This window comes from Chinchilla lanigera, unplaced genomic scaffold, assembly GCF_000276665.1.
Source record: "Chinchilla lanigera isolate Chin_1 unplaced genomic scaffold, ChiLan1.0 scaffold00030, whole genome shotgun sequence".
Classification (NCBI taxonomy): domain Eukaryota; kingdom Metazoa; phylum Chordata; class Mammalia; order Rodentia; family Chinchillidae; genus Chinchilla; species Chinchilla lanigera.
Genome location: NW_004955431.1, coordinates 14,864,182 through 14,888,691, shown reverse-complemented (window position 1 = coordinate 14,888,691; position 24,510 = coordinate 14,864,182). Strand labels below are relative to the sequence as shown.

Here is a 24,510-nt window from a genome sequence, read left to right as displayed (position 1 = left end):
TAAGTAGACATTTAGTTTTCATACAATTTTGTAGAGTCTACTGATACCCACCCATCAAGGGCCTCACTGCCTGACATACAGAAGCCAATACTATGGCTTCAGTTTTTACAAAAAGGGGCTGCGGATGTGGTTCAGTGGCAAAGCGTTTGTCTAGAAAGTTTGAGACCCTGGCCCAACCCCAAGTATATGAGCAAACTTCATTCTAAACAAGGAGGCAGGGGGGCAAGCTCAGCTCGGTCTCCCGGTGCCCATGTATGTAGCAAAGGAATCAGTCAAAGGGCACAGGGTGAGGGGAACTGAAGGGCCCATTGTCCATAACCAGGAAACAATACTCACTGCTCACACCCACCTGACAGAAGGTGTGATTCTGCGCTATTTGCAGTTTCCCGTCCCTCAGTTATTCTGGTCCATCTTGCAATTGTTGACGGCAGCCTTCACTTCTAACAGAGGTCCCAGGTCCTGTTCTCCTTCTTTAGGTTCAGCTTAGGGGTGACTTGGTTCTGCCTGGCTCCCAAGGTTTGCGCCTGCATCCTGAAAAACACTTTGCACAAAAATTCTGGAAACGTAGCAGTTGCAATTGTCTGTCCCACTTTCACTATCCCCTTGCTGTAAGAGTTTTCTTCAACCCAGAGGGTCTTTTTTGAGACAGGATCTTACTATATAATTCAGGCTGGTTTTCATGGAATCCAGTTTTGGTGGTGGTCATGGGAAGGCCAGTGGTTCAGATGAGTATTTGGAGCCTTTCTTCTGTGGCTCAGAGCCTCAAGCCCTGGGGACAGGAACAGGGCATCTCAGAGGACTGCTGAGTGATGTGGGTCTGCCTGGGAGGGACAATAGCTGAGGTTAGGAACGCTTCCTCCCTATAAAATAAAACGAGGTGTGTAGTTGCCATAAAATGACAGGAAAACATTGGGCAGGAATCAAATTAGAGGTATTATTCATTGGAAGGGTATTCTCATGGCACATGGCCTCAGACATTTTCAGATTTAGCATTCATTCTTTTAAGATCTTGGTTCCTAATTTTTTAAAGTTCCATGGCCAAGCAAGTCATCTCCAAGAAGATAACTTGGTGTCAATCTGAGATGTGATTTATTCCTGGCATAGAGTTCAGATCAGGTAGTAACAGAATTGTGTTGGGAGGTAGCACAGCCAGTCTAGAGCACTTAAGTCATACGTGAAAGGTCTCCACCCAACGCCATCTCAGCCTCTGCACCCAAGGATAGTACCCTGAAGCCCAAGGCAGCTCCTTCCTTTGTCATCAATATTTCAACAATTAATGAGTTCTAACAGTTGGAGTATTTCTTGCTAAACTTCCAGCCACTGACTACTTCTTCCCAGGGAGGTTAACTAGTAGAAATCTGTGATTTTATGAAAACCTAGTCAAATGCTTTCTGAGTCCTCTCTTTCCCACTTAAAGCATTTTCAGACCTACAAGCACTCTTCTTAGGGAGTATGAAATACTTTCATTGGTTTGGTCCTTCCATTTGGCCAATGACTCTTCAAAGAGGACACCTGGAACTAGAAGCAACAGTCAAAGAGTTCTTAAGGTTTATAAAGATTGAGCCAGTCATAGAAATTAGTTTCTTCACAGTGTCTGTCTTTTAATGATAGTTTCACAGATCTCAGAATCCATATTAAGCAAACAATATTCACAATCGAATAAAACTGACTTAGATTTGCCTGTACCTTTTACTTCACCAATCTAAGCAGACAGTGGAGTACTGGCTGTAAATGTCATCATTCTTTTTGCTTGTTTGTTTGTTTGTTTTTTGTTTTCTTCTGGTACCGGGAATCGAACTCACGACCTTGTACTTGCCAGGCAGGCGCTGTGCCACTGAGCCAAATCCACAGCCCCTAATGTCATCATTCTTCAAAACTGTTTCTCCTTAGACTCCTGGGTCACTGGTAGGAGGCTTCTAGTGGGCCAGTCCAATTCTGCACAAGAGACGTCCTGAAAGAAAGAGAAGCAACTAAAGGCTGCTGTTTAGTAAGCAGGTGGTAATGTCACGGTCATCATCCTAACCCACTGCCCTGCACATGAGGAGAGTTCTGGGAGAACTTCTGTTCTGAACATCGTGCTCAAACTCCACCTTCTGGCCACTGTCTCCATCCCTCCACTTCTAGCAGCCAAGTTTCAGCAGCTGGGCACAGCCCCTAGCCAGAGGAGGAATCAGATTAATACCATGACGTAGTTTCCAGTGTGATTAAGGATACTGAATAAGGTCCAAGTTGGGCTCAAGGGTATCAGGGACGTGTTCAGAGACAGGGGCCTGAGATCTCTGCTCAAGTAACAGCCACTATGTCTCTCCTCCTCTCTGTGTTTCTGCAGTTCCTTCTGTGCTGCACAGCTACATGAGGAATCAAGAACGCACGAAGCAACAGACCATATACCAAAGTGACTATGGGAAAGCCTACCTGGACTTCTTAACCATCCTGAACTCATTTACTCCCTCTCAAGTCAATGAGTACCTTCAGAGTGTTTCCTACAAAGGTAAGACAAAAGCATAAGTCAGCATTTCATGCATTTACAGACCATAATACATTCCTTTATGCCAAATAGCAATTGTTTCCATCTTGAGGCATTAAAGCTGAATGTTCACCAGAAAGAAAAATAGTGCTTCAAGAAAACCTTATTATACTGTGAAATCTCCAATCCATTGAAAAAAATATTTTCTTTAAAGAAGCTCCAGTGATGATATACACACTTATAAAAAGAAGACATAGACCTTTTCACCTATTTCTGATTTCATTTTGCCAGTGGTTGAGTTGCTTTGGATCAATTGCTTTTTCCCATAGCTAATTTATTTATCCAGCGAATGATTGCACTATCCCATGTATTTTTTTGTTGTTTTTTTTGTTTTTTTGTTTTTTTACGTTTTCCTATTTAGTGGTACTTTCTTGTGACAGGCTGTTTAAGGTCCATGACAACCTTCATATTTCACACTGGCAAAGACAGCAGATGCTATTCTCAGGATGGTGTCACTTTTCATAACAAAGACTTATCACATTTTGCAGCTAAGTGGTGGGGATAGATTTGGGAGTATCTCAGGGGCAACTGGTCAGTCTAACTGAGAGCCTGTAAAGTGTTCATTTAAGGAAGGAAAGAGTATGAGGAGAAAAAACACAACTCTTCCCATACCTGAATCTCAGCGCACCCTGCACCCTGCACCCTCCCACAATCACATGCATTGTTACTCTTCATGTTTGAGCACATACCCCCGTCCCACCGTGCACTCGTATGAATCATGTGAAGTGTGCTTATATAACACCACACTAGCGTATTACGTCCTTTAGGAAACATACCATCTTAGAGGAGGAATTCAAAAGTAAATCTAAGTAGAGGTTCTAATGTTTTTCTAACATCTGACAGAACATCTCCTCTGCTCCACTTTGTGCTTAAAGGTACTGGGGGATCATGGGCTATTTTGTGTCATGTGGTCAAGCTTAAGCTCAGGACTTGCTCCAGATGCTCAGCAGCCTTTCAGCTCTCCCACCTAATTCTCTCAGAGCCCAGCCACCATCCTTTACCCATCCCCAGCCAGTCACAATGCTGGCTCCTTTGAAATTTTCATGGAACACCTATCCCCCTTGGGATATCCTGCTGCAAACAAGACTTAAACATTTTCGTAGTTCAGATTGTGTTTGTGTTTGTGTGTGTGTGTGTGTGTGTGTGTGTGTGTGTCTGTGTTGGAGTAAAAGGAAGTATTTCCACCCTTAAAAGTGCTAAAAATTGGGTTTCAGCAAAGTATGAGAAGCAGATGTTTTGCTTCCTATTGAGGCAGAAGTTACAGTATGTATGGTCCACTGAGAGCCTCATTCCTCCCAGCAGATGCCTCTGGGCCAGTTTGACACTTCAGAAGGAAACCAGCAGGCTCCAGAAGGTCTGCTGGTACCATTCTCCCCAAAGGCAGAGTAGAAAGCTGGCACCAAACCCAAGCTGCCTTCCTGTTCTTTCCCCAGCTTTGGTTCACATTTACAAAATCATCCTTTGCATTTTACAAAGAGCTCATTTTAACTCTAAGAGCCACATGTGTTGGACAGTATAGCAGGAGAATTTTTGTCTTTCCTAAGCAGATGCTCCCATCTGCCCAGAGACTGGCCATATATAGATGCAGCCACTGTTTGTGGCTGTGTGGAACCATGGTAGCTGCCAGGCATCTTGGTCTCTTGTTTGTGTGTCATGTGCAATCTGAGCCTTGGCAGTGCCCTTACTTGTGAAACCTCTGCTCAACTTGGCACCTATGTCCTCCAAGATACCTACAAGAAGATGACCTTTCTAGCTAGCACTATCTGTCCACTCAGTCAGGTCTTCCTCCCCAGAGAGGTGACATACGACCTATTAGCAATCAAGATAACATTAAGATGGGCTAGGTTTTTTGTTTATTCCTGGGTATTCTATTTCCTGGTTTCCTTAGTGTAGCACTGGAGGTTGGTAACAAGAGGCTCATGGCCAGAGCTTCACTATTTTGTGCTGCTTGGGCTAATGGAAAGAGAAGCTGCTTCCCATGGTTTTTAGCTTTTCTTTCCCAGCTCTGCTTTAGAATGGCTCACTCATCAAGCCAGCTATGATAGAGGCTGACAAGCAAGTAGGAGGTTCCCTTTGAGTCTGTGTGTCTCAAATCTCTTGTCATTTTCTACTGTTGGGGATGACATAAATGCTTTTCTGCTGGTGGATAGCTCAACAGTATTCTTTTGTGGTGGGGTTAAGCTGATAGACAGAATATAAAATACCTGGTAGATGTCTAAGGCTGAATTATCAACCCAGTTTAAATCATTTTACTAGATGGTTCCTGTATAGGTAGTAGGTCCTGATAGAATAGGAGCCGAGAACAGAAGCATTTTAAGAGAGAGATGGAAATAGAGACAAAGACAGACAGAGAGAGAGGAGAGGAGGAAAAAGGAGTGGGGGAGGACAGAAAAGAAAGAGGGGAGGAGAAAAAAGACGAGAAGGAAGAAGAGGAGGAGGAGCAGGAGGAGGAGCAGGAGGAGAAGGGAAAACCTTTCCCTTAGGTAATAGTTCAAGTCAGGGTGGATCGATGGCAGGTGGAGCAGGGATAGAGAAAACTTCAAGAAGGCAGGCAATAAATAAAGCTAGGGAAGAAGAAAGGAGGAGGGAGCAGCTGAAGGTGAACGCTCTGTTTCCATGAACTCTGTGTGTTACCAGCATTTGGTGCAAGTTGAACATCCCTAATTCAAAAGTCAGAAATCCTAAAATTTGGAAGCACTCACATCACGTACCAGGCCAAAAATTCCACCCCTGACTTCATGTGATGGGTTGCAGCTTTAAAAAAGTGCATCTGCAGTAAAAGTATGTTATAGAATTACTTTCAGGCTGTGTATATAAGATGCATATGAAACATAAGTGAATTTCATGCTTACACTTGGGATCCCATCTGCAGGATATTTCACTGTGTTTATGAAAATATTCTAAAATCCAAAAAAATCTGAAATTTGAAACATTTTTTGTCTTGAACATTTCAGATAAGGGATGGTCAACCTATATATTCAATTTACTTATAACTTGAGGATATTAAACTAGGTGTCTTTAGTGTCCAAACAATTTTAACAAATTTTGTCCCCTAGATCTGATTTAGACCACAGCAAAAGCTTATTCTTAGAATTATTTCTCCATCGGTAAAGACTGGGTCATCTACCCACTTCAGATAACTACACACTGTTAGGTTAGGCGCGAGGGAGAGAACAAAGATAAAGAAAGCCTTTATTGCTTGCACGGGAGGGCAGCTCAGAGAAGCAAGGACCCTCTGAGAGAGGAAGCCGAGAACAAAGCATATACTGGGCAAGGTGGGGGTGGAGTATTATGGGGGCGGTTTAGCTGACGTTATAGGCACCGATTGGGAAAGGGTGGACGCCCATGAGCAAAAGAAAATCGGAAGAAGTGGTCAGGTGGGGAGGAAGAAGGCGGAAACCAGTTAGGGTGGGACACGTTTTCTTTGTGGGCCCCCACGCCATGCAAAATGGCCGCCATGATGGCTTGGCAGAATTTTGTATGGGCGGAAACCCATCACACACTCTCTTAAATCTGGTTTTCTGTGAACTTCCTCAGTTGCAGCTTCCTTTCCCTTTCTTTCTCCAGCCAAAATGCTCAGGAATATGGCTATCTGGGAGGGATTTCTCGCTAGTCTGTGATTCAGCATTAAGAATACATTTAATTATTTATTCAACTTCGTTGATTGAATATCTGTGATGCTTACTAGATATAAGGGATGGATAAAAAAGTAAACCTATTTTATCAGGGAGCTCGCCGTCTGAGATGGGAGACAGATACATAGCTGTACTATCATAAGTTGTAATTAAAGTGATCTTTGGTCAGACTAGAAGCATAGGAAGGTTCTTGTTGGTTTCGGATGCACAGATAGAAATTAACAAAGCTTTGGAGCGCCACTCTACGTTTTTCCAAAGTATGTTCTTAAAATTAGGGAGTCATCAGTATTCAGAACTGCTGCACAGATGTTCATTTCACGGAAGGGGAAATGGAGGGAAGGGAGTTGAAGAGCTTTTCCAGGGTCAACCAGTTAGTGCTTAAGAGTAGCAAAGCCTGAAAAATTTCTATCTCCAAAATGCTAAGGGCTGGAAAACGGCACTCACTCCTACAAAAACCTTGGAACAAGTCTCCCTTGTTCATCATCCCCATTTGTTATTGAGCACCTAATAACAAAGGATGAGGCTCCTGTTTATTAAATGTCTTTGTTGGGCTAGGCGCTGTGTAGGTGCTTCATATACATGTCCTTAATCCACTCCTCCAACAGTGCAAGGTACATACCACGATCTCTAGTCAAAGACAAGGAAATGAAGAAGGGGAGAAGTTAAACAGCCCATGCATACTTGCCAGGGCAGAGCTGAAACTTAGATGTTGTTCATTCTAAAGTCCACGTTCCTTCCCATAAAGCTGCAGATCCATTGAATATCGATTTTACTCCTTTTAACAACTATACAACTATGCCTCTTTAGGTATTAGGCATAATATCCTTTGATTCTTTTGAATTCTTATCAAAGCCATGAATGTAGAACTACTATCAGGTATTTGCCTCCTTCCTAGAATTTTTCTATTAAGCATTTTAATACTTACAAGAAAATTTTCTTCCTGTTTTCCTTATAATTTTCAGACAGACAAATACTTGACCACTTTATCCGTTCTCACTGTGACATTGACAAAGAGAAGAAATGAAAATAGATTGGATGAAGAAAACCTGAAGATTTTTGGAAACACAAGGGCCTATCTGTTCATTTTGTCAACAATCAAGTAAAAATAAGATGCAAATTGCTTCAAATGTGTTGTGATAGTTGTGAGTTTATAGGTTTCACTTTGTTTTATTTTTAAACAATAAAATATTTAAGACTGTGAATATCCCCCTGAATGTTGCATTAATTGTTTCTGATACAGCTGATATAATATTTTTCCTTTTCTCTTTTGGGTACTTGTGGTTTCTATTTTGATTTGTGTTTTGAACCAGGAGTTATATAGAAGAGATTTCTTAATTTGTCAATAATTAGAAGGTTTAAAATATCTTTTTATTGTTGATTTATTTTTGAACAAAGTAAAGTAAAATAAAATCCAGTTTGAGAAGCTTATCAGTATTCTCCAATGCTGTTAATAAAATATATGACTTATTTGTGTGTCACATGAATATAGGAGAAAAAATTTAATTTATTTCAGATCTTTAATATCTTTGCCCTAATCATACACTTGAACTGTCATATTTTGAAATACTATTAAGACTACCTTACCATCAATGTTTTTGTTAGTTTCTCCTTGAATTTCTTGGATATTGGCTGCTATATTATTTATTCTATTAAGATTTACTTATGTCCTCTACAGAGCTTCTTCACTGATAAACTTTTTCCTTATTCCATGTTTATGTGTGTGGTGGTTAAGCTTAATTGTGTCAAATCAGTTGGCTTGGGAGCCACTGAGATTAATAAAAGACACTTACAAGTTATATCTGGTTGGGTCATGGAGGTACGACATTGTGTACCATATCTGGTCCTTTGCCTCTTTTTCTCTGGCACTGTTTGCTTGCCTTGCTTCCCCACCACCGTGAATTAAGCATCTCTACCCTACCATGCCTTGGAGCCAGCTGACCGTAGACTAAATCCAGGGGAACTGTGAGCCAAATGAAACATCTCCTCCTTTAAGATGTGAGTGTTGGATAACATGTCCCAGATATTGAAAGCTGACTCACACCTATTTCTTCTTTGATGTAGTTAATGCTTTTGGCTTTGAATTGCCTTTTTTGTCTTTGAATACTGTAGCTTGAACCCATGGCCTCATGCACGCTAGGCAACCTCTCTAACACCAAGATACATTCTCAGCCCTTGAATTTTATTTTAATTGATATTATGGTTGCTGTTCAAGCCAGGTTTTTCCCCCCTTTGAATTTGTTTGGTATAATGTTATACCCCCTAACTTCTAGCCTTTTTTTTTTATAACTTTGTTTCAGTGTATTTCTAAATATTGTGACTGGGCTTTATGTTATACTTATTATGGTGATCTGTCTGTTAGTAAAATAATTTATTCTGCAGTGATTGTGATGTTTTACATTTTTTAACATATTCTTTGCCTTCTCTATTGGCTGAACCTTAATTGGGATCATCCTTTCTGGTTGTGGGTTTTCTCTTCTCCCTCAACTTATGGAGTGCCTAAAAATGAGTAGCATGAATTATGTGTGGCCTCAGGTTAGATCAGCCCACTGAAGTCTCTTTGACCAGAGAACATGAGGTTCAAGGGGAGGGTGGCTGCCTCTTGTTTAGTGGATAAGCCCCAAAGAAGCTGAGCTAAGAGAAAGAATTCATTTACCTGCTGATGTGAAGGTATAAGTCTAGTCTACGAGAGACAATTCTCTTGGTTGCACAGATTGGGAAAACTTTGTTTGTTGGTTAACCCCCTAATAGGTTTTCTGGGATCATCAATCTTGGACAGATCCTCTAGGAGCCCCACGTTGCAAAGGTATACCTATACCAGGAGAGATCTTCCTTTATCTGCCCATCTGGCACCTATCAGGGTCTTCAAATCTGAGATTATTGCTTGGGACCCAGCAGAGACTTCCTTCTCCCATAACCTAGAACCTACTGCTCCACCACAGCATCAGGATTCAGGAGAATAAAGCTTTGTTCCCAACCTGGATCTCCTAAGATGTAGCAGCTTCAGAAATGCTCCAGTATGCCTTAGTCTACTCTTTGCTGCTATAGCAACATATTTGAGACTGGGAAATTTATTTCTCACAGTTCTGGAAGCTGGGAAATCCAACATCAAGATACTGGCACTTGGTAAATTATTACAGTGTCATAACATGGTGGAAGGCATCACATGGTGATGACAACACAGCAAAAGAGTGTGTGCATGGGTCCCTTTCCTCTTCTAAAGGTAGCAGTGCCATCTTGGAAGCTCCATCCTCATAACCTCATCTAAACTTCATTACCTCCCAAAGGCCCCCACCTCCAAACACTAACAGCATATGATTTGGGGATTAAGTTCTCAATGCAGGGATTCTTGTCTTGAATGACAATAGGCATCAGGACTTCCATGGAGAGGCAGTATGCCCTCTTCATTTCCTGCCAGTAGTGAGATTTTCTATGGATCTTTTGTTTGAATCTATCCTACCTTTCCCTGCCACTTTGAACCAAAGCCCTATTATCCAATCATTCTTCCTCTACACGGGTACTTTCCTACTTATCAGCTGGGGTGTGTCCTGTTCCCCTTTGCAGCCTTTGACTAGCACTTGAGCATTAAACTGCTTTTATACTTTTCTTAGAGTGCTAGGACTGTGGCAGTAGCTAGCCCAGAACTTTACATGCATTCTTACGAATCCACTAAACAAGAGCCACTAAACAAGGGCCAGCCACCCTCCCCTCTGTGTGTGCTGTGGGACTTTCTGCCTGTACTCACAGCACTCTCTCCAAAGCCAAGGTCCATATTCTACCAGAATTACAAACTAAACATTAAGAAAAATGAATAGCCCTTTCATCCTATAAATATTTATTGAGCACCTACTGTGGGCCAAGCAGTGTTTCAGGCAGTGAGAAGAATACAATACAAAAACAAGCACAGAGCTACATTCTAGTGGGAGGGACCAAGACGCTCCTTACTGAAGAGGGAGCATTTAAACTGAAGCTTTAAGAGAAGTCAGCTATGTGAAGAGATGGGCAGCAGCTTTCCATGCCTCAGGAGCAGCAAGCTAGGCACTGAGGCAGGAAAGGTCTTGAAGTGTTCTAGAAACCTGGAGAATGCGGTGCAGCTGAAGCCTAGTGTGTTGACCAAGAGATGGAGGAATAGTTATCCAAAAGGAGGCCAAAGAAGCAGAAATCTGGTCATGTCCTGGTCAAGACCTTCCTAGGTCTTGAAAGCCTGGACTCTTATATTCTAGTTTCTATGTTCCAGATTGCTGTTGATTCATGTTGTGGATCACCTATGAATGTCGCTTGGTTTTATGCTAATTCTCTTTCAAACTTTGATGGCAAAGCTTTGTTCAGGACTTGAATTTTGGGTCACATGGACCTACCTGGGCATGCACTTTAAGCTTTTAAACTATCTCCACATCCAAGCAGGACTCCTGACCTTCTAAATGAATGTTTTAAATTCTCAAACATTGATATTTGTGCTATAAAGCTCTCTGAGTTTTGCCAAAAGCATAGTACCATACTGTGATGCTATCCCCCGTCACAGCATCATACAGGGTAGTTTTACTACCCTAAAAATCCTCTGGGCTTCGCCTTTTCAACCCACCCCTCCTCTAAAACTGTTGATTATTTCTTCAGAGATAGTTTGATATTCTAGGGGAGGACAGCCAGGAAAAGCCAACATCACCTCTCTTCCGCTGGGGCAGACCACCTGTGTGTGAGCATTGCCATCTGCCCAGATGCGGAAAGCCATCTTTCGCATGAGTTTCTAGAACTTGCTGGTAACTGGCCCCCAAGAGACAGAAATTCTATGTAAACATGACACTGGGATACACTATTTAACAGACTCTTATTTTAGACACTGATAAATTGAATTATTGGCTCTGAATCGTTTCTGTCTGTCTCCACACCCTTGGCTGTGTATGCTTTAGTCTTTCCTATAAAGCTCTGGACTATGACCTTGGTCACGTGACTTTCTTTGTCCATTATGATGTCAGCAGACATGAACTTGGGCTGCTTGTTGTTTGCAGCAGGTGAGACATGTGCAAGAAAGCCACATCAGTGGCTTGCCCCAGTGACCCACAAACTGTAAAAAGCACATGTTTTTGGTCTCATGCCACTGAGGTTAATGGAACACTAGCTAGCCAGTATAGGCACAGCATTTGTTTGGATGAGATCTCTGTGGAACCTTCAAAATGAGATGAAAGGCTTGGTAGAATCAGTCTTCTCTCTGGAAAACATCATCCAATCACTACTCACAAATGTCTGTTTAGAAAATAGGAGGGTGTGGCACACACCTGTAATCCCAGCACTCAGGAGGCTGAGGCAGGAGGATTGTTGTGAGTTTGAGACCAGCCTGCACTACAAAGTGAGCTCAAAGCCAGCCTGAACTGCATAGCAAGACCTTGTCTCAAAAAGACCAAAAAAAAAAGAAAAGAGGAGGGTGGTTCTTTTAGAACTCAAAGCCTGCTAAATGGTAAAGGTGCTTTGAACACTGAGCACTTCAAATGTTCTCATTAAGGCCAGTGACCACTGCTTATGTTAATAAGCCAGAAAATGTGAATGACTGCACTGATGGGGTTTCCTCTTGGAGCAGATTGGCAAGACTAGATCTGCATCTGAAATGAAGTCCTTAGATAGTACCAATACTCCTACCACTATATCTCAAGAGAATAGCTTTCAGTACAGATTGTGATTCTGAAGACTTTTCTTATGTTATCTTTCCACGGCTCTTTAATTTTCTTTTTACACTCCTGCCAACCTTACCCCCAACACACACATCCTGTCCAGAAGCAAAGGTACATATAGGAAATTTCTATGTTTTCTAGAAACACGTATTCTTTATTTTTAACCTCTTGAGGGAACTTACATAAATGTATTTAGCTTTGTTCTCTTTTGTTTCAAAAATGCTATCGTAAACACAAGAGCAGAAAACAATATCACTTTAAACCGAAGACTTCAATAATTTATAAAATAAAATTTGGCAGATCATATGTGGTTGAGTTTTCATCGTGTGCTAAAACCTCCTCTCTGTACAGGAGTTGTCCAAGCCAGAAGCAATGCTTCTCACACTGGCCATGTGATGAGAGGGAGATGTTGGCCATTCAGTGGGTCGTTTACATGAGACATTCTGGGTATGGAGTCCAGTAGCAATGGATACTGAAGTCCCCCAGGTGGTTCCAATGCACAGCAAAGAGGCAAAGCCGCTGGCCTAGCAGAGTGATCTTCAGGACAGGTCACACTTGCTGAGCTTCTGTTGGTGATTTAGTCAAGGGTCCAGAGGGAAGCAAGTGCTTTAGTGAAGAGGCTACCTGCTGAGGACATGAAGAAGGGTGAGGTGCCTAAAGACTAGGACTCAGGAAGCTGCAACTTCCTCCAGGCTTGGATGGAAGAGCCCAGTGATAGCCACACTGTGGCTAGAGCCCAGTGGTAGAGCCCAGTGATAGCCACAGCTGTGGAGGAGCCTCTATCTCCTGAGTGGGACAGAGCTAGGCCTGGAGACGTGACACAGAGAGAAGAAATACCTCAGCCTCATTTTTTTCCTTCTCTCTGATTTAACTTGGTCTCCTGCCAATGGCTAGCAGGGACTACGGAGCAATAACACATGGAGAGAGATGCAGTACCCAGGTTAGTTATCCCCGTGGCCCAGAGCAGATAGGGCAAGGGTGTTCAAGGGAAATTGTAGGCCAAGCAAAAGATTACCCAAACAGCTAGCTAGGTTTGTCAAAAGGAGATTGAGCGTATGACACAAAACCAAAACTGATTTCTGGATGCAATTTTAGAAAAACACTTGAAGCAAAATTAAAACCATCTTGAAAGGCCATCTTAGCCAGGCACGGTGGTAATTACACGTGTAATCCAGCACTCTGGGTGGTGAGGAGGAGGATCATTAAGTTTGAGACCAACACGATCAATTTCGCAACTGGGTGAAACTCTGCCTCAAAATAAAAAATAAAAAAGGCAGGAGATGTAGCTCAGTTTGAAGAGCATGGGTTCAATCCTCAGTACCACTGAAGAAATAAGTATCATCTAGGTGAGGGGGTTGAGGCTGAAAGTCCCAACCCCCTAATTACACAGCTGGTTCCTGTATCAGTCAGTGCTCACTACAGAAACATTTAATGCAAGACATACAAATGTATAGGAACTTACAAGATTGGCTTAAAATGGCTGCCCACACAGTAAGGTGTGGAAAGCCCATCTGTGCACTGGAGGTGTGAAGATTGCAGTGGAAGGCCTGAAGCTCAGTGTAGTGTCCTGTGTGAGTCCATATCAGGAGGCCAAAGGGTCTTCGAAGTAAGGTTGAGGAGTCTCTGCTGGGGCCGGAAGGGTCTGCCCTGGAAAGCTGAAGGAAGCTAGGAAATGCCATCGAGGTGAAAGCAGAGACAGGAGCTGCTCCCCAGAAACAACAGCAAGCCTTCCTTCTTCACTTCCCTTTTGTACCATTCTGGTGACATCCTCCCTAGGGCGGGTCTTCCACACTCAGAACTACACTGAGCCAATTTAGTTTGGCTTTCCTTACTCAAGTTGACACAATCAGTTAACCATCGCAGCTCCTCTACCATAACCCCCACTCTGGGGCTACCTCAAGCCTCCCCCTCCCCCAACAGTCACCTCCTTAGCATACAAAAGGACAAAACACTTCAGAGACTCCAAGTATTTTAGGAGTTGTGTGTCAGGAAGTTGGACAGAGATCAAAATATGTATTTCTTGTGATAAAGAGGAAGGAGTCTGACAGGTAACATCAATGAGGGAAGTGGGTGAAGAGTGAGCATTTAGGGAGTGCTGAGGACTGTGCTGAAATGGAGGGACCTGCCATGCTTACACATTCCTGCTGCTGCTCGAATCACCGATGCTATAAGCAAGTCTGTCCTATCAGGCTGCTTGTACCACTGGTGATAGAAGTGATTCAGGCAGGCATGGCACAGTCATGCATATACCACTGGGGTTCAAATCGTCTGAAAGTGAGACAAATGAATTACTCCTTCCATCATGAATGTGTTAAGGAGGGCTACCATAGCCCTCTCTAGCTAAGTGTTGCCCTGCTAGCATGTCTCAGTCATGCAAGCTTTCAGGAAAAGCCAGAGTTTAAAAACAATTTATAAACGACAAAATTTACTCTTTCTGGTACATAGAGCTATAAATTTTGACAAATGCACAGAGCAGTACATCCACCTCCACAGTCGTGACACAGAAAAGCTCTGTGTCAGCTCTAAATTTCCTCCTGCTATTCCATCACTGACATACTTCTCAGTACTGGCAGTGCTAAGTCTGCTGTTCATTCCTGTGGTTTTCCTTTCTCTAGAATATAATATAAAAAGAATCATACCATGTGCAACTTTCTGCAGATTCTTAGATTTAAGTATTCTGTTCAGGTATTGATTTGGATATGCTGTTGTGTTATTTATAATAATTTGCTCCTTTTATTGTCGAGCCTGGATGTACATAGCACAGTTTATGTATTGTTCATTGGTTGAAGGATATCAGGGTTATCTTCCAGTTTGGATAATTATGAATAAACCACTGTAAGTGTCAAGTACAGGTTTGCTTGTGAACGAAGTGCTATGGTTTGCATATGTCTCAGTGTGTTATAGTTTGGATCTGGAATGTTTCCCAAAGTTCCATGTACTGAATGGAGGCTTGATCCCAGCCTGTGGTGCTACTAGGAGGGGCTGGAGCCTTTAAGAAGTGGGTCCAAGTGGAAGGAAGTTACATCATTGAGGGCATTCCCTCCAAGGGGAGAGTGAGATTCTGGCCTCTCTTTCTCCTTCCTCTCTCGTCTTTCTTCTCTCTCTGCTTCTCAGCTGCCATATCAGGTGCACTCCCCATGATGTATTCTGACACCACAGGTCCAAGGTAACATAGTCAACCAACTACGGACTGAAACCATGAACCAAAATAAACCTTTAAGTGGGTGATGGTAACACATTATGGTTTTAATTTGCATTTTTCTGATTAGAATGGTGTTCATAAAATTTCATAACCCATGCATCTTCTCTGAAAAATAATTTATTCAGATCTTTTGCTTGTTTTTTTACATTAGGTTGTTTGTATTTTTATTGTTGAGTTTGAATATTTTTTTCATTGTAATATTATAATGGAAATTCTTTTTTGGAAATATGATTTGCAGTTTACTTTCTCCCTATCTGTGGTTTGTCTTTTCCCTTTCTTAACAGTGTTTTAATAGAGGAAAAGCCATGCAGATGTCTTTTTCTACTTTCCAGAGTTTTGTAGGTTTAGGTTTTGTATTGAGGCCTATGGTCCATTCTGAGTTAATTTTTGTATAAGGGGTGAGACACGGGTTGAAGTTCATCTTATGTGATTTTATTGTTTTGTGTGTGGGTATCTCATTGTTCCAGCAGCATTTGTTTAAATGACTACCCTCTCCAGTGAATTCAATTTTTTGCATATTTATCAATAAATCAGTTCACTGCCTTTATGTAGGTTTATATTTGAAATCTCTATGATCAATCAATGTTTCAATTCTTTAATACCACATTATCTTGATTATTGTAATTTTAGAAGTCTTGAAAATCAGATAGTGTTTTCCTTCAAAATTGATTTTGCTATATAAATATCTATCTAAATATCTTTTCTTATCTATACAAACTTCAAAATTAACTTTCAAAGAGCCTTTCAACTCTGAGAAAAATCTACCTGGTTGTAGTTAATTTTCCTTTTTCTAAATTGCAGGATTTTCTAATTTGTTAAATTTTTGAATGATTTTTATGTGTTCATGAGGAGTATTAGTTTATACTAATCAGTGTGTTGATATATACCCAGAAGAAGAATTCTGGGAGTCTAAAATTGAAATTATATTGAATCTGTAGATCAAATAAGAGAATTAATACAATTTTGAGTCTTCCAGTCAATGAATCCTAAATTTCTTTTCGTTCATTTTGGTCTTTGATTTTTTTAATTAATGATTTGTAGCTTTTAACGTACAGATCTTGCAAGTATTTTATTAGCTTTATACTGAAGTACTTCATTGTTGAAGTATTATCGGAAATAACACTGAGTTTTAAATTGTGAATCCCAGTTGTTCACTTTTAGTGCATTGAAATATCAGTGATTTTTGTATACTGACATTTATTCTATGACTTTGGAAAAATTACTCTGTAGTCTAGGAGTATTTTTGTGAATTCTCTAGGATTTTCTATGTATAAAATCATCTCATCTATGGATAGGTTTATTTCTTTCATTGTCTTTCCAGTCTCTATGTTCCTAGTTTCCTTTGCTTGTCTAATAGTGCTAGCTAGAACTTCAAGTACAATTATGAATAGGAGGGACAAGAGGGGACACCTTTGCCTTGTTCCTCCATTTTGGAGGAATATATATTGTCTCTCAACAGTAGGTATGATATTACCATTATTGCAACAAAATACCTGAAAAAAATCAACTTGAAGAAATACTTATTTGGGGTCATGGTTTCAGAGGCTTCAGTTCATGGTTGGGTGGCCACATCACTTTTGGGCCTGGGGCAAGGAAGGACACCATGGTGGGGAGTGCATGGTAGAGCAGAGCTTCTCATCTCACTGCAGCTGGGAAGCAACATAGAGAGAAAAGATCAAGATCTAATATTCCCTTCCAGGGTGCACAGCAATGACTTAACTTCCTCTCACTGGTCACAACCTCCTAAAAGTCCTATCATCTCCCAGTAGTACCAGAGTTAGTACCCAATCTTCTAACACACAGGCATTTGGGAGACATTTATCCAAATCATTAGATGTTAATTGTGAGTGCTTTATAGATGCCCTTTGCCAGATGAAATAGAAAATTCCTTTTATTCCTAGTTTACTGAAAGTTTTGCTCTCTTTAATCACAAATATTTCCAGAGGCTTTTTCTGAATATATTGAGATAATCAATAGTTTTTCTTCTTTGATTTGTTAATATGAAGATTTATTGGTTGATTTTTTTTAACGTCAAAAGAGCCCTTCAATCCTGGGAAAATCTACTTGGTTGTAGTTAATTTTCCTTTTTCTAAATTGCAGGATTTACTAATTTGCTAAATTTTTGAATGATTTTTACATGTTCATGAGGGGTATTAGTTTGTACTTTCCTTTTGTATTTTCTGTTCACTTCTGGTGCCTGAATAATGCTTCCCTTATAAAATGGGGAGGAAAACAATCTTCCTTGTCTATTCCTGGAGGAGATTTATGAGTTGATGTTATTTCTTCCTGAAATATATGCTAGAATTCACTAATAAAACTATCTGAGCCTGCAGTTTTTTTGTAGTGAAAATACAAAGTTTTGAGAGGGAGAATTTTAGACTAAAAATTCAATTTCTTAATAGATGTTACCCAAACTATTCTAATTACCCTTTTCTTTTGTTTGAAAAGGGTCTCAATCTCTTGCTCCAGCTGGCCCCAAACTTCTGGATTCAACTGATCCTCTTTCTTAAGCCTTCTGAATCCTTGGGACTGAAGATCTCTCTGTGCACCCACATGTGGCTTGCCTACTTGTTCTTGAGTGAATTTAACGGTTTATGTCTCCTAAAGAATTCACTCGGTTCATTTAAGGTCTCAGATTTACAAACATAGCATAGTTTATAGTATTTCCCACATTTCCTTAGGGTTAACTATGTTTCCATATCAATAAATATGGAAAGGCGTACATGATATTTTATCCTGAATTTACTAACAGTCCCCAACTGATGAACAAGAAGCTTATAGACACTTTTCTATGGTTTTGTGTGGTGCTCTCATTATGAACAAAGATAACTGGTATCTTAGTTTTCTCTTTGCTGAGACAAAATACCCAACACCTAAAGTTTGACTCTTGGCACTAACACTCACAATAAAATGCCAACTAGGAGGAAAAGCATGCCCATTCCTGATGCATGAAAACATTCACCCCATTCTGGAACACATGAAAAGTCAATTTAAAAATCCACACACTGCCAAGAGGCAAAGCAATCAATAGAAACAGACTCAGATGTAGCCCAAATACTGCAACTCTCTGACAGAGAGCTTTAAATAACTATAATCATTCAAATGTTAAAGTCTTCAGTTGAAATGTGGACAGCGCGTGCTATCAGGTAGGTAATTTCAGTACTGAGATGGAAACTATAAGAAAAAAGCAAATGGAAATGCTAGTAACAAAAGTATATGTAGCAACAGAGATGAAGAGCCCCTATGATGGGCTGGACAGAAGATCTTGCACAGAGAAGAAAGGAATCAGTGAACTTAACAAAAATTTATTGGAGTGAACTTCAATAGACACATCTGTAAAAGTTCACCAAATTGGAACATAAGGAGCAAACCTATCAGAAAACAACAGAACAAAGCATCCCAAGAACTATGTGGTGATATTAAGTGATGTAACCTATTGATAAGTAGAATTAGAGAAGCAAAGAGAGCAAGGCAGAAAAAGTATTGGGGGAATTGGGTGGGAATTTTCCAAACTAATGATAGACACCAAACCCTGGGTTTAAGGAACTCAGAGAACAAAGGCAAAACTCAACCAAACAACAAACAACTTGCATATTTTTTTTTTTGGTTTTTGGTTTTTCTCCGGTACCGGGAACCGAACTCACGACCTTGTGCTTGCCAGGCAGGCGCTTTTGCCGCTGAGCTAAATCCCCAGCCCCTACAACTTGCATATAATATTCAAACTGCTGCAAATCAAAGGCAGAGAGAAATTTTGAAGGCAACCAGAGAGAAAAGACCCATTACAACAGAGGCCCTCAGATTGCTGTTGCTCTTTGTTAGAAATAGCATAAGCAGCAAGCCAATGGAGTGACACTTAAAGAGATGGAAAGAAAAGTAATTTGTCAGATGGGAATTCTATAACAGAAAATATCCTTTATAAACAAATGAGGAATAGTTTTTTAGACCAACACAAAGTGAAGGAAATTTGAAGCCTTTAGCGTATTGAAGATAATTCTAAAAACAATTCAATTCAAACCCAGCCCAACTTCTGGCTAGGTTACATTCCTTTTCACACCGAAGGTTGCCCAGCAGGAAAAGCTGTGGAAACCTTGAACAAAATTCTTTAGGAAGAGGAATCTGATATCAGACAGAAACTCAGATCTATGCAAAGAAATAAAGAATACCATAAGTACAATAAATGAAGGTGTTATAAAATGTTCTAAAATATTATTTTCTAAAAGTAATAGAAACATGTTTATAACATATTTTAAAATAATGGTAACATATTTTAAAAATGGTAACAATAGCACAAAGGAAAGAGGAGTTGAACATATACATTTATAAGGACTTTAAACTTGAAGTGGTAAAGTCTATTTGGTAGTAGAATCTGATTAATTCAAAGTGTGCATTAGAGAAACTAAGGCAACCACAAAAATATTTAAAAAGTAGAATAAATAATAAATTCATACTGGAGATAAATGTGGAATTAAAAAAACTGAACTAACCAAGAAGACCATAAAGACAGGAAGGACAAACAGTACACATATTAAAAATGAAAATATGTATATATATATAAAGATGAAATGGAAACAGTCTAGGTATTTTACTAAGGGGAAAAATGTAGGTTACAAAATGGTGGAATCTTACTTTTGTAAAATTGTCCATCTTCCCATAAATGTGGAGCCTGAAAAGATTTTCAGCAAGTTAACCAAGTAATAGTGGTAGTGGTGCCTGGTGAGAGGAATGAGGTAGACAGAGGCCGGCCCATCGACTGGAAGAGAGTGGACTTTTGACAGGAGAGAGTTGCTGTAAGCCCAAGAAGAGTGAGGGCAGGACTCGGACAAAAGAAACCAACCAACAAAACCCCAACTACATAGCCATCTACCATGGTTAACTTCATCTGGAAGACTTGATGTCAGAGTTCTATGTTGGATAATATCTCATGTATAATACTTAAAGTTAGGCCATCGCCACATTTTTTCTAAAAATGGAGGAGAGGCCATAGACATAACACAACTCAAAGGACCCCCACACTAGGAATAGATTGCTGAGCCAGCTCATGGGAAAATTAGAAACGGCCGGGTCACTTACTGACTGTGAAATCTGAGGTAAGTCACTTCCTCTGGGCATTTTTCCTCCCGTGTAAGTGAGGATCACAGCCCTTCAGGAGGTTATTACAAAGGTGAAGTAGAGGAAGTATTTGGGAGCAAGTGGGTTTTAAGTAGAGAATTGACACAATCCAACTTTGGATTAAAAAGATCACAGCTTTCTACATATGATTTTGCAGAGAGACAGAAATTGAAACAGAGGGACTAAATAGGAGGCTATGTCTCAGTCCAGGTGAGAGACGTGGGCTTCCAAGCCTGGAAGATACTGGTGGAGAAAGTTAAGAAGGAGGTTCAAATGCATATAGTACTATAATAGTAGAGTGGATGGGGCTGGTGGGTAGGCTCAGTGTAGGTTTGAGAGAGAAAGATGATTCTTAAGGTTTTGCCCTAAGAAACTAGAAGAATGGAGCTGCTATCTGAAATATGGAAGTAGGGGAGGAATGGAATTTGGTAATCGAAGATTTAGTCTTGGACAGCAGATGGTACCCAAATAATCAAAATATAAGATTAAGATAGATTACACCCTAACTGGGAAACTTTCAGCGCTAGAGTTGTTTTCTCCTAATGTTGCCACCCCTGTCTTCAACCTCACAAGAGCATTGGTTACCATCATCTGTGAGAGGATTAAGGCACCTGGGGAGGGGTGGTGGGAGGAGGAAGCTCCCTGGTACTGCAGTTACAAACCCTGGCACTCAGAGTGGAAGGTGAGCCTCCATTCCAGGTAGGCTTCATCAGCACTCACTGCTCCTGGCAAGAACACAGCACAATTTTCTGCACCAGCCCTTCTATCATCATTAGAAATTGCTCCAGGGAATCAAGCGAACATAATTCTAGTGAGTAAAAGAGTCCCTGGGAGGCTTCACTATCTGCTACCATGAGCTGGAAAGGAAGAAGAACACGTTCTGCCTTGGGAAGGTTAGAAACATCTCCTGTTAACAGGTAAGCAAAAATTCTCTTTATTCTTTGATTTATTTTTAATCTAGTAGATTTTTTTCCAGAATCATCTGAGCTGGAGTCCAGGCACAGAGCTGTTTACTGTGCAAACAGATAGCGTGTGGTAACTGTTTACATTATCGGTGGAGCAGGCTTTGCTCATCAGGAGAAGATAGAGAGAGGTTTTTCCCATTCATTGTGGAGCCTGACCACACTGCACCCCGCCCCCTGCCTGGCACAGAAGACCTGTACAGCAATACAGCTGGCTTGTGTATTTAACAGCCTGTTGCTAAGGAATTTTGTTCCTGTAATCAGAGCTTCTGCCTTGATAAATTAATTGCGCTTTTAAAAAAAACCTTGAATTTGAGTAAAACCTGAGACTATCATGAGGGCTCTTGATTAATGTAAAATTAAAGCTCTTTCAAAAGCATTAATTGAATAAAGAAAACACTCCTCGAAAAGGTGTAAGGCCCTCCAAAACCATTTGAAGGTGTAGACCTTACAGCTTAGAATCTCACTAATTAATTAAGGTTATAAATGTCCTTTCAAACATTTAGGCTTCAGGGCATTTTATGTAAGTTTCTGTCTAATCTTCTTGTCTTGACCACTAGGCATCTATTTTTTCTTCTCACTTTGCTCTATCACGAATCTTATGTTTTCCATGTCCACAGGAAAATAAGTTCTAGAATATTTCTAGCTTAGTCTTTTGGCCTCTCCTTATTTGCCAAGGGCTGATGAAATGCTGTAATTAAAGGCAATCCATTTCTTCAGAGATGATGAAGCTAAGATACTCTCTTAACTTGGAAGAATTTGTTTTTTGACAATTGAAAGATACAAACTGCAAATATAATGTTAAATTAGTGTCAAGATTGAAAAACAATATGCTTAAAATATTGGGCAACTATTATTTATCCAAGCTATTATAAGGTAAAAAGAACCATAGGTTGTGTTATTTTCTGGTCTTGTGAAATGACTAGTACCACTTAACATGCTCTTGGCTATAAGTCATGGAAGATCCACAATGCCTAAATGCTGAGAAAATTAATTATCATACTGCACATCAGAGCTGGTGGTAGAGAGTTCTCTATAGCTGGTTAATTCAGATCAAATATTCTTTCTTCCCTCATCCTTTGGGCTGCCCCACCCATCAACCCCAACATGGGGAATTGAACCCAAGACCTTCACAATAAGCTCTATCCTCAGCCCTCTTTTTATTGTTTATTTGGAGACAGGTTCTTGCTAAGTTGCCCAGCCTGGGTTTGAAATTGTGATCCACTTGCCTCAACCTCCCAGAATGCTGGGATTGCAGCTGTGCATCACCACACCTGGCCTATTTGGGCCTTTGTCCCTGCATACATTCTGGTTGCAAGACAGTGTCATCGTCTCCAACTAGAGGCCAAATCTGAGTCAGGAAAGGAGTTCAGTTTTCTTCTTTTGTGTCTTGAACATAGACCTTTCCCTAAAGCCACCTACTAGAATTCTACTCACATCTAATTGGCCAATGTTGTGTCACATGCTCATGTCTAATCTGAAACCAGAGAGGAGAGTGGCTTACTGTGGTTGACTGTGGTCCCTTGACTCTTCCCCATGGGGTAGGGAGAGTCGTTTCTTCTCAGGAAGGGCATGACCCCCAACACCTACATGAAGGCAGAGTTCTGTCAGTCAGAGAGAGATGAGAGGAATGGCTGTTGGATCGAAAGATATAGGCACGAACCAGCATCTTCACTACAATGCTTTTGGCCTCTGCCCTGTCTCTTTTGTGGCTCCAATGGCTACTCTACTTCCTCTACCTGTACTCCAGATTTGAGGATTTCATGGGACTCAGTGCAGGCCCTGTTCATTTCTCTCTGTACTTTCTGCTTAGGAAATCCCATCTGTTTTCTTGTTTTAAATACTATCTCCATCCTTGCAACCTTCCAGATTGCTACCTTCAACTCCAACCTCTCTTCTCACTCGCTATTTGGACACCTAACTCTGGACTTGACACCTCTCCCTTCATGTTCCAGAAACATCTCAATTGTGACAGGTACAACACAAAGCTTTTTCTTTTCTTTTTTGGTACCGGGAATTGAACTCACAAATTCATGCTTGCCAGGCAGGTGCTGTGCCAATGAGCTACATCCCAGGCAAAACAGCTTTGGATAGTTTCCTAAACCAGCAACTCGTTGGGTGTTTCCATCTTCATGATAGCACCTTTGTCTGCCTAGTTGTCTAAGACAGATGCCTGGGAGTCCGTCTCAACTCCTACATTCTCTAAATACCTATGCCAACCGTTTTTCTTTTGTTCAACCCAGTGTCTCATATGCTGTTCTGAAGGCCCAGCCCATAGTAGGTACTCAGTGTTTGCTGGAATTTGATTGAATTACTCACGTAGGTCATATCTCAGCTGGAGAATGAAAACATGGCAGTTGGAAAGAGCATGAGGCTAATACTGGCTGCCATTCTGATGAAGGTGTTTATTCTGAGATGGGCAGTCACAGTGCTTTCCAAGTAGTACAATGCCATTTGTCCTCCCACACCGAAACATTCCTACCCATGTGGACAAGACTTCCACAAACATGAAAGTAGTGCGTAGAATCTGGCAAGGTACTTGGAGTTTCTCATAGATGCCTTGGACTCTAGAATGTTCCCCGTGGCAACACCAGAGGATGCCCAATGAGAATCGAAACTGTAATGCACAAACAAGTTTCTTTAATTCACAATTTTGGAACGAAGCACAGTCTCAGCAAGGCAGCAAGGTCCATCCACGGCTGTATCACCTCATGGTGTATAGAGCAAGGGCAAGAGTGTGTGCAGGGCAAGCAAGTGATTGTATCTTGAACCAAGAGCAGAGAAAGGACTGGGGCCAGGATTATTCCTGTTGGGAGCAGCTGGAGCTGGAAATTGGTCATATGTGTGACGGTAAGACAGAGCCAGAGTGCCTCAAGCAGTCAAACTACCACAGTCTTGAGAAAAACATCCTGCCTGGACAATTTCAGTCATTAGTTACTAGGCAACATTGCCTCTCATGGTACTAACTTTGCAAGGGTATAAATAAATACCCCTACTATTGTTGTTCAGTCCTCTACCCCTCCAAGGTAAAGACACCACTCCACTTGACCCCAGTTTTTGTCTCTTGTCTTTGTTTTCCTCATACCCACCAGTGTTCCTCCCTGGGGTACCCCAAGAGACCAATGAGTTCCCTACATAGTCCTTTTATAAAAGTCCTCTGAAGAGCTCAAAGGATTACATGTGAACTACCTTACTCCCCACAGTGACCTAAGGATCTCCTAACCAGGTCCCACCCCCAAAATATTCCACAGCCCTTCCCATCGCCTCTACTCTACAGACAAACCTTCAGCCACAGTGGACCATTGAGGGGCATAAGAGACATATGCCACCTTCAAACTATGGCACTGCCTCCCATGATATTGGAAAGATGGAGGATGATTCCAGTCAGCTAATGCTTCTTAAAAACCACTTGCAA

At 41.0% G+C, this 24,510-nt stretch overlaps 1 protein-coding gene across 3 annotated transcripts in view; it reads left to right on the top strand.

Moving 5' to 3' along the window:
- The window catches only part of Tex26 (testis expressed 26), a 30,174-nt gene extending 21,634 nt beyond the window's left edge, over positions 1-8,540 (top strand). For all 3 annotated transcript variants that reach the window (XM_005387739.2, XM_005387737.2, XM_013515719.1), the window contains 2 exons: positions 2,330-2,491; positions 7,125-8,540. In XM_005387739.2, the coding sequence (XP_005387796.1) occupies positions 2,330-2,491; positions 7,125-7,186 (224 nt within the window). In that variant the 3' untranslated portion in view covers positions 7,187-8,540. The remainder of the gene's footprint in view (positions 1-2,329; positions 2,492-7,124) is intronic.
- The last annotated feature ends 15,970 nt before the right edge of the window (positions 8,541-24,510 follow it).